The sequence below is a fragment of the Nelusetta ayraudi genome, unplaced genomic scaffold (assembly GCF_046127955.1).
Source record: "Nelusetta ayraudi isolate G7.1 ecotype Tasmania unplaced genomic scaffold, CSIRO-AGI_Nayr_v1 ptg000101l, whole genome shotgun sequence".
In the NCBI taxonomy this organism is placed as follows: Eukaryota; Metazoa; Chordata; class Actinopteri; order Tetraodontiformes; family Monacanthidae; genus Nelusetta; species Nelusetta ayraudi.
The window spans coordinates 414,500-428,469 of record NW_027466151.1 but is presented as its reverse complement, the minus strand read 5'-3'; the positions used below and the strand labels follow the sequence as shown (position 1 = coordinate 428,469).

The 13,970-nt window shown below is 51.6% G+C and overlaps 1 protein-coding gene across 1 annotated transcript in view; it reads right to left on the bottom strand.

Moving 5' to 3' along the window:
* Positions 1-501: 501 nt before the first annotated feature.
* Positions 502-13,970, bottom strand: part of LOC142903037 (cadherin-12-like) — an 85,692-nt gene continuing 72,223 nt past the window's right edge. The window contains exons 9-12 of the mRNA XM_076048459.1: positions 11,938-12,059; positions 7,458-7,575; positions 5,493-5,744; positions 502-2,049 (exon numbers count right to left, since the gene is read on the bottom strand). Coding sequence (XP_075904574.1) covers positions 1,418-2,049; positions 5,493-5,744; positions 7,458-7,575; positions 11,938-12,059 — 1,124 coding nt within the window. The 3' untranslated portion in view covers positions 502-1,417. The remainder of the gene's footprint in view (positions 2,050-5,492; positions 5,745-7,457; positions 7,576-11,937; positions 12,060-13,970) is intronic.

Sequence of the window (13,970 nt, the reverse complement as noted above, 5' to 3'; positions counted from 1 at the left end):
TTAGAAAATGAAAAAGGAAGAAGAAAGAAGCATTGAAAGCATTAATCTGTGTGTGTGTGTGTGTGTGTGTGTGTGAGATGCCTCACCGAACTGTGTGGTTTCACCGCAGGGCTCATTGTGTGGGTCAGCCGTTTGGCGGGTTTTGCGCAGGTGGGAAAATGACGACAACAGGTTGCGTTACTGTTGCCAGTCGGCCGACGTCTGCGACGCACCTTCTCTGTCCTGGCCTCGCTTCTCACGTCCGTCTGCAAAGGGCTGCACTGCGTCAGGCCTCTGAACGCTTGGTCCTCTGTTATGAGGCCACCAGAGCCCTGAATCCTGACAGCCTCTTCAACGACTTGAAAGACAGATGTGGCTGCTGAGATTCTCAGGGCCTGAGGCACCTTGTGGACAAAGAGTGCACAAAGTTCTCCTTCAACCCCTCCTCTCGATGCGACGCGGACCTGGGAGAGCGGATCAAGGAGCTTTCCAAAAATAGCAAGTGGTGAAGATGTTTTGCCCAAGTGTGGTTTATTTAGAAAAAATGAAGTGTGTTTATTACATGACTGCTCTTCAGTATTTAGCCCTAAGGTATTTTTTTTTTACAACTCTAGTACAAGTCTATTCACAGGACCCATCTACCAGAAACGTACATTTTCTCGTGGGCCTTTGATTTAATTACAAAAACTCCTCCAGAGTGTCTCCAAGGAAAACATAATGATAATAAAAATAAAAAAACCCATATCCATCATGACTGAGAGATAAATAGATAAATTACAGACGCACGCACGCGCAAAAAAAAAAACAAACCCAAAAAATAAAGGTTGAATCCAACTCAACCAGCCAATAAATAAATAGAACAATAAATAACATTCAGAAAGATCTTTGGCCAAACAGGGGCCAGTGTGTGTGTGTGTGCGTGTGTGCGTGTGTGTGTGTGTGTGGTGGACGGCTGAGGGGGCAGACTCAGTCAATGCCTCAGCCAGTGAGAGCACGGCGAGTGGGCGGAGCCAGCGTGCGAAGGGGCCGACGGAGAGAACAAAATCTATCGAGGCACTTTTGAAGGATGTTTTTAGAGAAATGACAACATCGCTGCACAGGTATGTGTGTGTGTGTGTGTGTGTGTGTGTGTGTGTGTGCGTGGTGCATGCGTGTGTGCATGTGCGCCAAGACAAGACAGGAAACAACAACTTCCAATTTAAAGGTAATTCCACGGCTGCTTTGTGGGCCGCCTGCTTTCCCTCGTTTGGCTTACAATTGTGGGACCGAGAGTCGAATCGACCGTGAGGTGAACAAAGAGGTGAGAACAGAACACGGGAAGAAAAGAAAGAAAGAAGAAAGAAAGAACGCCGTTACACATTTCCTTTGTTTTTCTTTTGTATGTGTGTGTGTGTGTGTGTGTGTGTGTGTGTGTGTGTGTGTGAGTGCACGAGCGATGTCAGTGTGTGTCCTCCGAGGCGGTGGAGTCCGAGCGGCTCTCCGTTGCCGTCGTTGTCGCCTGCTGCTGCTGCTGCTGCTGCTGCTGCTGCTGCTGCTCCCCAAAGATCCCCGCCAGCGTCTTGAAGCGCGGCCCCCACTCGCTGAGGTAGTCGTAGTCCTCGTCGGGCCCCGGCGCCAGCGACTCGATGGAGCTGAGCGACTCGGCCACCGAGCCGCCGCCCTCGTAGGCGTAGGTGGCCAGCGAGTCGTAGGGCGGCGCCGAGCCGTCGCCGTCGTGCTCCGCCAGCCGCTGCCGGATGAAGTCGCGGATGTCGGCGCTGTCCTGCGAGGGGGCCGCCAAGGCCGCCGCCGCGGCTGTGGCCGTGGCCGTGGCGGCGGGCGCCGGCGCCGGCAGCGCCGCCGCCGCCCGCCGACCCGCCCGCCCGGCGTCGGGCTTGACGTCGCGGCGGTACAGGTTCTCCTTCACCACCTTGGGGTTGCGCAGCGTGCCCATGTCGAAGGCGTGCGTGTCCTCCTCGCCGCCGCCCTCGTCGTCGTAGTGGATGACGTTGTCGCGCACGTCCTCCTTGGACGACATGAGCGTCTCCTTCTTCCTCTGCCGCCGCAGGCCCACGTAGAGCACCACGATCACTGGGGGGGGGGAGAAGCACCGTCAACACACCTTGTGCCGCTGTGAAAAACACACCTTCACCCCTGCTTCCTTCATTTGCAAAGGTGATTCTTTTCTTTCGGGTGTCTGACAATGTGCTGTCTGAAGTGATGTCTGCCTGACTGCATTTACACAACGTCTGTGTGTAGGTAGAAAGACGACGAGACGGTCAGCTGAGGAGGTTTGTTATCAACATTTGTTGGGCCAAACTCACAGGTGCCGGAGCTCAAGGATCAACGAAGCCTCCTTGGAGGCCGCGGATCTTTTTCACACATCGTGTGAAACACTCGGCTGAAAACTGCTTTTCATTTGGTTTCCTTTCACTTCACTCAGCATATCTCGATATCTGAGACACAGGAGTGAGCCAAACGGCCAATCAAGGACACAAAATATTTTCATTTCAAAATAAATAATAAAATGAGTTTTCCCCTGACTGGATATCTGCGAGCCAATCTGATCCACCACCAGCCTCAGGAGGAAAAGGAAAACGTTTGCGCTTTAATGGTTAATGTTGACATGGAGCTCAGAACGTTGCAGCACCGCGGCCGCACGGCTCCGCAGCCAAACTGGGAACGACCACGGCTGAATGTGGTTTCTGTGCAGCGTCGCATCACTTCATGATATGTAGTTACATCTCCCCGTCATCAAGAGAAAATGCAATCCCCATTAAAGCTGCGGGTAAACCAGAGTCAACCTCCGACGTAATTGTGCATCGCCACCTGAGCTGGGAAATTGCTTCTGTGGCTGCCGAGCAAACAGGACACGCTGCCGGCAGCTGTAGTGCTCTTTAGAAAGAGAGCTGGGGGGGGGGGGGGGGAGGTCGGGGGGGAGAAGAAGTGCAAACACACAGCCGGCTTGAATGTAGGCGCTGCTGAGAATAAAGGCAAGGAAAGAGAAGCACTGCTCAGCCATTGCTGCGAGGAGGCTGAAGCTCTTCACCTTCTCTTGTCCTCTCTCTCTCTCTCTCTCTCTCTCTCTCTCTCTCTCTCTCTCTCTCTCTCTCTCTCTCTCTCTCTCTCTCCCTCACTCGGCTGCTATCTTTCTCCCTCAGTGCCTGCCCCCCCCCCACTCTGACATCCATCTCTTTGCTGAGAAATGCAGCAAAACTACATTCCTCCACCCTCCTCCTCCTCCTCCTCCTCCTCACAGTGATGCAGCAGCAGCAGCAGGAGGAGGAGGTGGAGGAGACAGTGAGACTAAAACCATTCACATGTGAGAGTCCAGTAAATACATTCAGACAGAGGCAGAAGCAGCAGCTTTAAGTAGGTCTCTTCCTCTCATCCTCCTCGTGTCTCGCATCCTCTCTCCCTCCCTTTACTCCCGGCCTGTTTTTTTCACTCTTTTTTTTATCTTTCTTTTAAATAAATATTCCCTGTCTGCGGTGCGCCAGCTCCCCCTAGTGGCAGCTATGCAGACCTTCACGCGAACAAGCAGGCATTGGCCAAAAAGCGGGATTTGGCATGAGACAGACTGTGGCAGGGAGCTGCAGAGTGAGAGGAAGAGGAGCAGGAGGGGACGAAGGCTCACTGCCGGTCCGTTTAATTTGCTTCATCACGTCCTCTCAAAGAACAACTGGGTCACCCTGACAAATCCTCGACAGAAATATAAAGCAGGCACACACAGTGTGTTCTGATTCTCCGAGCCACTGTGCTGCCTCTCAGGGACGGAGTGACTGATTCTGCTGTTGCTGCTTCAAATAACCATAATAATAAGAATAACAACAAATATTATGCCTGCTTCTTGTTGCGCCTGATTTTCCAGATCTCTGCTGTCACCCCAGTGGAGATCTTAATTACAGCCTCCTCACCAAAACACGCTGCAAAAAATTCATAAATAAATGCGTATTTCACTTCTTTTTATTTCAATTATCATTGCTGCTATTTGCATTGGATTCCTCCACACACAGTCGTTGTATTGAAACAATGACAATAAGGTCTCTAGCTCTAATTAGCCCTGTGTTTGCTGCCTCCTGGGCTGTAGCTTCCTGCTAAACCTGACATTCCTGCCTCTTTGAAAGGGAGGGAAGCGGAGCCGGCAGCTGGCTGGGGATGTGAGGTCAACTCTTTGCAACATCACAAAGAGCAGATCCCTATTAATACATTGAGATAGGAAGCTTCCTCGGCCACCACAAGTTTCAAGTCAGGAAAACGAGGCAGTAAAACCCACAGTGAGTTCTCCTGCGATGACTTTGGAGATTAATGGCTGCAAATTAGGAAGCAGAATTATTTTTTTTCACATCTATGACCTTGTGTGAAATGTGAAAGCTGGCGGCTGTGAAGCGCGGCCAAATTGGATTGAGTTTATATAGCCAAATGTCCGGCCCGCCCTAAAAATCTTGCAACGCCCGGCTGAAACTCTCAAATTGCAAAGGGTTTTTTTTCTTCTGCTTCTTCTTCTTTTTAAATAATTGACTGCGGACAACCGCTCGAGTGAGCGCGATGATCGGCGTCCAGAGTGGCAGGAAATCGATAGCGCGCGTTTGTATCCGAGCACTCGAGCCGCGTGTGCTACAAATATCCTCTAACAGCAGCGGCAGCACCTGAGCACTCATCCACTCCTCATCTCAACGAGGCACTGCAGGACAAACTCATTACGAAAAAAGAGGCAGAGGAACAACAGCGGCAGCGATTCAGTCATTCCCTTCAAACTCGTGCTTCTTACGGTGAAAACAACCATCATGTCCTCCACACAAACAACCAAACCCAAAAACACCTCTTGAGACGGACGATGATAATTGTCTCTAGTAGCCAGTGGGATGAGTAGGGTTGCCATCTCCTAGAGTTTCAAATCCGTGACATCTCGGGGGGAAGGGGGGTGTCTCAAGTCTGTCGTCTGTCGACGGGGTGGGGGTGTGGGGGGGACAATGGCGTATTTTACGGGAGGAGACCACAGACGGAAATCAAATGAGGTTTTGTCATTTTCCCTTAAAAAACGGGACAAATTGTGTCCCGGGAGAGATTTTGTTTTCCCCGGGACAGGTGGTGGAAAAAGAGAGAACAATTCTGTGAAAAACGGGACGGGCAGCAACCGCTAGGGATGAGCCAAAGTGTAACTACTGTTTTGCAAGAGGCTCCTTTCGAAATCAGATCTGTGGCACCGAAAGTGCAGAAAGGAGAGGAAGGACACTCCCCCTTTTTTTTCCACTAGCGACACAAAACCTGACCTCGCACTTCATCTGAATGGCTCAGACTGCACAACTGCTGATGATATCAGATGACAGCGGTTTGAGAAAAGAATAGCACAGAAGGAGAAGAGCAGGAAGAACGTAGCTGCTGCAGCACGTGGCTACCGCTAAGGAGCGCAGTGGACCCGGCGGTACCGGAGGTCTTAACAGAACCCGGCGGCACCCTCCTCTTTACCAGATGCAAGCGTGAAGTGATTCTAAACGGGTTCTGCTGGTCCAGGTTACGTTGCGAGCTCTCACCCAGCAGGATGACGATGCACAGCAGGATGGCGACGAGCGCCCCCGTGCTGAGGCCCACCGGCAGGAAGATGGCCTCGGCGCTGCACGTCAGCAGCGAGCCGTCCGTCTCGCAGCCACACACCCGGATGGTCAGCGTGCCCGTGCTGCTCTTGGGGGGGTAGCCGTTGTCCTCGATCACCACGGGCAGCAGGAAGATCTCCTGCAGGCGGCGCCGGAAGCCGCCGCGCTTGGTCACGATTCCGGCCGTGTTGTCTGCGAGGAAGGAAGGGCAGTTTAGCGCCGGAGGAAACGAAACAAGAGAAAGGAAAGCTGAAGTGATGATGCAGGTAAGCTTTGAACGCCGGAGAGTGGGAGTGCATTTCCTTTCCCTGAACCTTCCACCAGCCAGTGGATGCACTCCAGCGGCAGCCAGAGAGAAACTTCTCAGATAATTCTGCAGGTTCGCTATCAAATCCTCCCTCAAAGTGCAGCCCATCGCAGCCTCGCAGCCTTATCAAGACTCCGGCTATGTTTTTTTTTTTTTTTTTCACACCACACACCGCTTGCACGAGCAGCTGATAGCGGCACCCGGCCACGCCCAGGAACATGGTCCAGGCGAAAACAAACAAACAAACAAACAAACAAACAAAAAGCCCTGCAAAGTGTTTCTGCGTCCACCTGCGCGGTGACGACGGTTATTCCCTTATCTCTGTGTTCAGGCGGCGTCACTCCACAGAAACAGCAGATTAGAAATGGGAGATAATGGCTGAGGGGGGAACACACACACACACACACACACACACACACACACACACACACACACACAGAAGCAACAACAACAACAACTCGGGAAGGCAGCCGGAGGTGTGAACGCAAGCGAGTAGAATGAAGGTGGACACCACGGAGGAGGAGGGGCGGGGGGGGTTTGGGGGAGGGGGGCTAGGTGGGGGGTGTTGGCTTGGACCTGCCCGGCTGCGGCTCCTCTGTCTGACCCCTGTCAGCACCGGTTTGTTCCTGCCGCCTGGCTCGGCCGCATCGTCCTGACAGCAGCTCGGGCGTTTTTAGCACACCTTGCATGTTTGTGCAGCAGCGTGATTCCACGTCAACACACACACACACACACACACACACACACACACACACACTCGCTCGTTCTCTCTGTCCCCGGCCGTCAGTTCGCCCTGCGTGTCCGCAGAGAGAGAGTGTTTGTGCAAAGGCCTCTGGCAGCTGGCAGGGGAGTCAAATAAAGAAAGAAAGAAAGAAAGAAGTGATGCAGAAGCGGAGGAGAAGGTGGGATGGGTGGATGGATGCGGATGAGAGGTTCAGGTTCAGGAGCTTGTCAAGGCCGCTGAATGCATTCGCTTCCCCGGCTCCTCATCCGGCCGCGTCCCACTTTTCATTAGCCGGACTTCAAAGAGGCGGCCGGCCTGCACAGAGTCTTGCTTGCCCTTATCACCGGCCGTCAGAGAGAGAGAGAGTGCGCTGTGTGTGTGTGTGTGTGTGTTCACCCCGCTGCACCCCGCACCCACCCACCCACCCGCCGGCTACTCTCCGCTCCAGAAACACGGCTCTCTTTAACCTTCTACCTGCTGCCAGCCGCCTGCAGTCCAGAGGGAATTTACATCACAATGTTGGCGGCTCACTGGATCTATATTGCATGTTTTCTTTCTTTTGTTTTTACCTGAGAGTTGCAGGTAAAATGAAGCCAACCAGCCAACACTGACTGATTGTTTAGTCTACAAACCGCTGGCCAACACAACTTTGGTGATTCTTGGTTTTACACCGCAGAGAATCTCCCCAAGCTCCACGTGTGACCAATCCTCTGAAAAACATTCACACCCTCACCGTCCTCACTCTCACTTCACAATCAAACACAGCTCTCATGTTAATGTAAATAAGAACATTAACAATGGTGCATTTTGAAAAACCTTGCAGATTCTGCAACAAGACGCTTCCAACACACAACTGGAAAAAACTCTTTCTTACTTCCAAAGTCGCGGATGGTGAAGTTCCGGTTCTTGTTGTCCTCCCGTGAGGACTTGAAGGAGAACTGCTGCCCGGCGCTGGGCAGGTCCTGGTCTTTAGCGCTGAACGTCTGGATCACCTGTTGAACACGGAGACGCCAAACAGTCATTTTATAACCTCATGCAAACACACCTTTTTGTTTTGAGTGTTTTGTTCTTTTCACAAGAGGGACTGAAGTGACAGCTGCCGCTTGGTCGTCACTTAACGCTGCACATCTCCTCTGATGGGATCCAACTCATGGTTGGGATATAAAATCAGTTTATGGCAGCACACCAAGGCACCGCCCAACAAGGTGGCCAAATGTTCCAAGTTGTTCCGTGTTCAAGCGGGGTTCCTGCTGCCGAGCTTGTGACTGATCACTTGCTAAAGTGTGTGGAACCCCCAGCGTGATGGATGGAGTCGCTTCCACAAAGTTGCTGCACGCTCAGCTCAGAGGTCGGGGAGGGAAACCAATGCAACTTTAATGCAACAAAGCAGAGCAAAGAGTTTGACTGCGGGGGGGTTGTGGGGGCGGGGGGGTGGGGTGGAGGGGGGGGGGGTGCTGGGGTGTCAGCCAACCTATGGCTGCTCCATGTTCCCACTTTGTTGGACAAGCTGCTGATTCAGTGGCCTGTGTGCCAGAGCGCTGATGACTCTATTTTACCCAGAATGCCCTGGGGGGGGGGGGGGTTCAGCCCGAGTCTCCTCACCTTCACTCACTGCACCACCGCCACCGCCGTCTTTCTCATGCATGCACATCAAAACACGTATGTACATAGAAACAACGTTTCTGTTGCGTGGCTCCAAGCCACGGCCTGTTTGGAGCAGTGAGTGAGAGAGCGAGACAGCGAGAGAGTGAGTGAGTAAGAGAGTGAGTGAGAGAGTGAGAGAGTAAGAGAGTGAGTGAGAGAGTAAGACGGGGAGTGAGAGAGTGAGTGAGGGAGTGAGAGAGTAAGACGGGGAGTGAGAGAGTGAGAGAGTAAGAGAGTGAGAGAGTGAGTGAGTGAGTGAGAGAGTGAGTGAGAGAGTGAGAGAGTGAGTGAGTGAGAGCGTGAGTGAGTGAGTGAGAGAGTGAGTGAGGGAGTGAGAGAGTGAGTGAGTGAGTGAGAGAGGGAGAGTGAGGGAGTGAGAGAGTGAGTGAGTGAGAGAGAGTGAGTGAGTGAGAGAGAGTGAGTGACAGAGGGAGAGAGAGAGTGAGTGAGTGAGAGAGAGTGAGTGAGATCCCTCATGAATAAATCCAAAAGTCTGCGGTGAAAAACGAATGCTTTTCACTGGGCTTCAATCTCCCGCCGCCACTGAATAAGTCATGTGGGAAATAATGGCTGGTGTCTGTCGGCGCCGTGCAGTCGTGATGCGTCTTTAGTGTTGGGCCACACAGTGTCAGGCTGCACACCCTCACTTCCAGGCCTCCACTCCGTCGCCTCTGTCCTCTATAACACCAATAACAAACTTCCCCTTGCATAGTGATGGTAAACAAATGAATAAACGAATGAATAGTGCTGAAAACTCTGAACTAGATCACATCTGGATCGATTGTGTTTGATTCCAGACTCCAGAAAAGACCCTGAGAAAACAGTGCTTTACATTTATATATCATTACAATAATAACATACTGTACATGAGCCCTGTGTTGCACCTTCCACATGTTGGGAGGGCAGAGCACACGCCTGGCTCACAGCTGTGGGAGAGGCACCGGTGGCGCCCCTCTGTGAGGTCACAAAGGGTTTCCACATGGGTGTTGTTGTTGTTGTTGTTGTTGTTTAACACATGACAACATCCTCGGGGAGACTCCGCTGGAGGATAATCAATGGCGAGTTCAAGATTCATTTACGTGATTAAAACGAAGAGGAAAGTATGGTTTTCTGCCGAGAGCTTTTCCCTCTCCTTGATTTATTTCTCTCTCTCGGTGATGTGAATGCAAAGTGCTTCCATTCTGAAGCTTAAGTGCTTCCACCAGGAGGGGGGGCCGCTCGCTCTAAGTGCTCGCCACCATTATTATCAACGTGTGTTCAGCCTGATGCACATAGGAGTGCGAGCTGAACGCTGTGAATGTGAACGCAAATGCACGATGAGAGTGAAAAAAACATTCCTCAGTATATATGAAAAGACACAAAGTAATATGACAACCACGTCTTTCAGCCTGCGTGTGTTTTCAAGACCTGAGAAATTCTGACACTTTTGTGATATTTCTACTAATCTTTTTGTTTAAAGTTGGTCCAAGTTGAGGATAAGCTCTCGTTCTTGCCGGGAAACGTCCCGGCGACACATGATCGGGATGTTACGCTGCCGCGTGGCACGGCCGGTATGTGTGCCAATGTGTTTTTCCCTTCTTTTTTTTTCCTCCTTCCTGCAGTGCAGTGCAGATAACGATCAGCCCGAGACGTGCGCTGGATTTTTACGAGAGAGTTTGTGGGGCTCTTTGTCATCTGCCAGCTGTTAGCAGCTCCTGCTGGAGCCATGCTGTGAAAACTGCACAGGGTGGTGTAGATTCTGCACAGACAGGAGCAGGAGGAGGAGGAGGAGGAGGTGGGGGGAGTAGAGGACAGACAAATGGAAAAAAGAGATGGGATAAGAGGAGAGAGAAAATAGGGAAAGAGGTGGAGAGGATGGGATGAAAAGGGATGGAGAGGCGATGAAAGGAGGTAGAGGAGAAGCAACAAAGGTGGAAATTGAGAGGAAAAGATTAAAAAAAGATGTGGAGATGAGATGAAACACGATGCAAGTGGAGAAGACAGAGCAGGAGGTGAGAGAGGAGAGGAAAGTGAAGGTGTTTGCTTCTTTGGAGATTCAAAATTAAAAACTAAAATCAATGAACGTCCATCCAGGCTGTGAAGCTTTCTGTTTTTCACTGATTGGATCTGAATCAGTGGCCACATGGAGGCTGTCACAATTTGCAGAATGAGTTGAAAATGTGGCAAAAACAAAATATGAACATTTGCAGCGAGGAGTGAGCAGCGAGGAGTGAGGAGTGAGCAGCGAGGAGTGAGCAGTGAGCAGTGAGCAGCGAGGAGTGAGCAGCGAGGAGTGAGCAGCGAGGAGTGAGCAGCGAGGAGTGAGCAGTGAGCAGCGAGGAGTGAGCAGCGAGGAGTGAGCAGCGAGGAGTGAGCAGTGAGCAGTGAGCAGCGAGGAGTGAGCAGTGAGGAGTGAGCAGCGAGGAGTGAGCAGCGAGGAGTGAGCAGTGAGGAGTGAGCAGTGAGCAGCGAGGAGTGAGCAGTGAGGAGTGAGCAGCGAGGAGTGAGCAGCGAGGAGTGAGCAGTGAGGAGTGAGCAGTGAGCAGCGAGGAGTGAGCAGTGAGCAGTGAGCAGCGAGGAGTGAGCAGCGAGGAGTGAGCAGTGAGCAGCGAGGAGTGAGCAGTGAGGAGTGAGCAGTGAGGAGTGAGCAGCGAGGAGTGAGCAGTGAGGAGTGAGCAGTGAGCAGTGAGCAGTGAGGAGTGAGCAGCGAGGAGTGAGCAGTGAGGAGTGAGCAGTGAGGAGTCTGCTGCCACTGCCGGGGAAGCTGCAGGCCTTGGCCAACGCCGGCTGCATACCTATGCTGCTTAATGGGCTAATTCACAGGCACTGGTGTATTTTTACAATGTACCCTGGCGAAGCACAGTGCTGCATCTCAAACACATCACCTGGAATGCACTCTGGGTTGCCGATGTGCAAAGCACTGGCCGGCACCACGTGGTGAAAACAGAATCTGCAACACAAATCTGCTCCAGGACCCTGCATCAATGTGACTGACTGTGTGACTGACTGTGTGACTGACTGACTGTGTGACTGACTGTGTGACTGACTGTGTGACTGTCTGTGTGACTGACTGTCTGTGTGACTGACTGACTGTATGACTGTCTGTGTGACTGACTGTGTGACTGACTGTGTGACTGACTGACTGTGTGACTGTCTGTGTGACTGACTGTGTGACTGACTGTCTGACTGTGTGACTGACTGACTGTGTGACTGACTGTGTGACTGACTGTGTGACTGACTGTCTGTGTGACTGACTGACTGTGTGACTGACTGTTACTGACTGTGTGACTGACTGACTGTGTGACTGACTGTGAGACTGACTGACTGTGTGACTGACTGACTGTGTGACTGACTGTCTGACTGTGTGACTGACTGACTGTGTGACTGACTGTGTGACTGACTGTGAGACTGACTGACTGTGTGACTGACTGACTGTGTGACTGACTGTGTGACTGGACATTCAAGGTTTTCCTGCAGGTCACCCTGAGTGAAACGGTCATGCCCACGCTGAGCCAGCAGGGGGTGTTTGTTTTATTTACACCCTCAGATTTTGCCTGGGTCTGCCTTCCACACACGCACTTCTTTTGCCAAACGTGCACCTTGAAGTGACGGCCGGCCTGCCGGGAGGATAAACAAGCCTCCAATTAACGGCCGCCTGCCTGCCTGATCAAACGTGGTGACGGTGCCGGCGCAGCAGAACACGGCGCGGCGGGGTGTGTTCGAGGACGTACCTGTCCCGCCTTGGCGTTCTCACACACAAAGGTCTCGTGAGGGCTGGCCAGCTCCGGCGGGAACTCGTTGATGTCCAGGACCTGGATGGTGACGGCCACCCGGCTGGTCAGGACCGGACTGTCTGGGAGAGGGAGGCACCACATCACACAACCGCGTTTTTTTTTATCATCAGAATTCATTATGATTCAATTGAATCACGATCGGCCACATGTGATGGAGCTTTACGATTCCTCTGAGGTACTGGAGGTGACTCATCGTCTCAGAGTCTCCAGAAAACTGTTGTTGATGAAGAATAAGCTGCAAGAACCGAGGTTCTGTTGACCTTGCACATCTTTAGGATGGTAGAAGTGTTTGATAAAGCGAATGGTGAGCATGTGACCTTTAAAAACAAATAACACACTTCCTCCTGTTTTCAATTGCAAGAGTGACACCAAGTGGATCTTTAAAGGTACTGCACATTATCCTGCCCAAAGCTGTTCTGCCCCTGTTGTTTGGTTTCCCAGGTGGCCCACCAACACTCAGTCAATGTGAGGAAAAGGAAAATGACATTCGTGTCTCTGCATTACATTTTCTATTTGATGCTCTGGGTTTGAAAGGTCTCCCTGCAACTGGCTCAATGTGTGCGTGACGACCACCTTGTGCTTGTCTGCTTCCCTACGTGTAAGCAGCTGCGACAAAGCATCAGCTTGAACAGCCGGCTGCAAACACGGAGCAAAGTCCACCGTGCTCATATGAATCTATTTTTTCTTCAGTCTCTAATCTTTAGTTTAAGAGGACGTGCGATGCTGCTGCACCGGAGACTGGGACAGAACGTTAGACCTTGAAACACGGATGGCTTTAATGACATCAGTGATGCATTTAATCGACCACTAGATGGAGCCATGGTACAGTGGTTCCAGTCGGTACAGCAGCAAACGCTCTGGTTTATGGAGATTAAATCCTTTATTGCTACAGACTGCTTGCTTGTTCAGCCATTTAGTTTTCTTTTACTTCATAGTCTTCATAGCCTCACTACCAGATGTCTGTGTACATTTTTAATTGCACTCATTTCCATTAAAAAATACCTCCATCTAAGTAAGCAATAAGCCACAAATCACTGAAATGTGCCCAAAAAACGTGGATATAAACATCCTTTATGCAGATTAAACTGCCAAATATATATTAAATAGACCTGCAGCCTGAAAAAAAACTGCATTCAGAATAATTCAGCAGTCTCATAAAGTAAATGGGGCTGGTTGGAGGCTGCGCTCCATCGCTGCAGCCCTCGCATCTTCCAGCCACTCTGCCTTGACTGCCCTTTGACCCCAGCGCTGGTCCGAACCCCCCCCCCCGCAGAAAGGCAGCGTGCACCCTGGGGAGTCCCGGAGGAGCCGCTGGGGCTCAGCTGCAGGGCTGCAGTGTGGTGGCAGAGCAGCGGAGCAACTTCAGAGGCAACCTGGTGGAGTGCAAAGCCTCCCGCTCGGGCGGCTGCGCTCCATAATTGCTGCAGAAAGATGCATTTGTTGAAAGCGCTCTTTTGAAAGATCGGATGAGAAAAAGCCGACCGTGTTGGAGGTTTCGCAATTTTCTGTCTCTCTCTCCCAGCGGCGCTGGGGGAAAGGTGTGGGCGGGCACACACATGCGAGGAAACAACAGCAGCGTGAGGCGCAGCGGCTGCAGAAACGGGTCAAACGGGAGCGACTGAAAGGATTTACAGCCGTTTGAAAAGCGCCGCGTGATAGCGTCTCTGTTCCCACCTGCGTCCGACCTCACTACAAACATCACTTCCCTTTGAACAGCATTTAAAGCATCTCTTGCTCTTGCCGTTCTTCAGCAGCAGAAAACAAAACAAAATAAAACAAAAAAACTGCCCGCAGTGGTCGAGCTCCACATGCGCTCCTGCTGGAAGCCGGAGATTCAGCGTTCAAAATCACGAGGAACAAAGTTGATCAAATGGTTTGTTTCCCAATGCTGCCGTTAGTCTTTGTTGTTGTTGGGGTTTGTTTTTTTTTTAACATGGGTCCAGCGTGTTTAGATCCTTTCCCCACCTTTC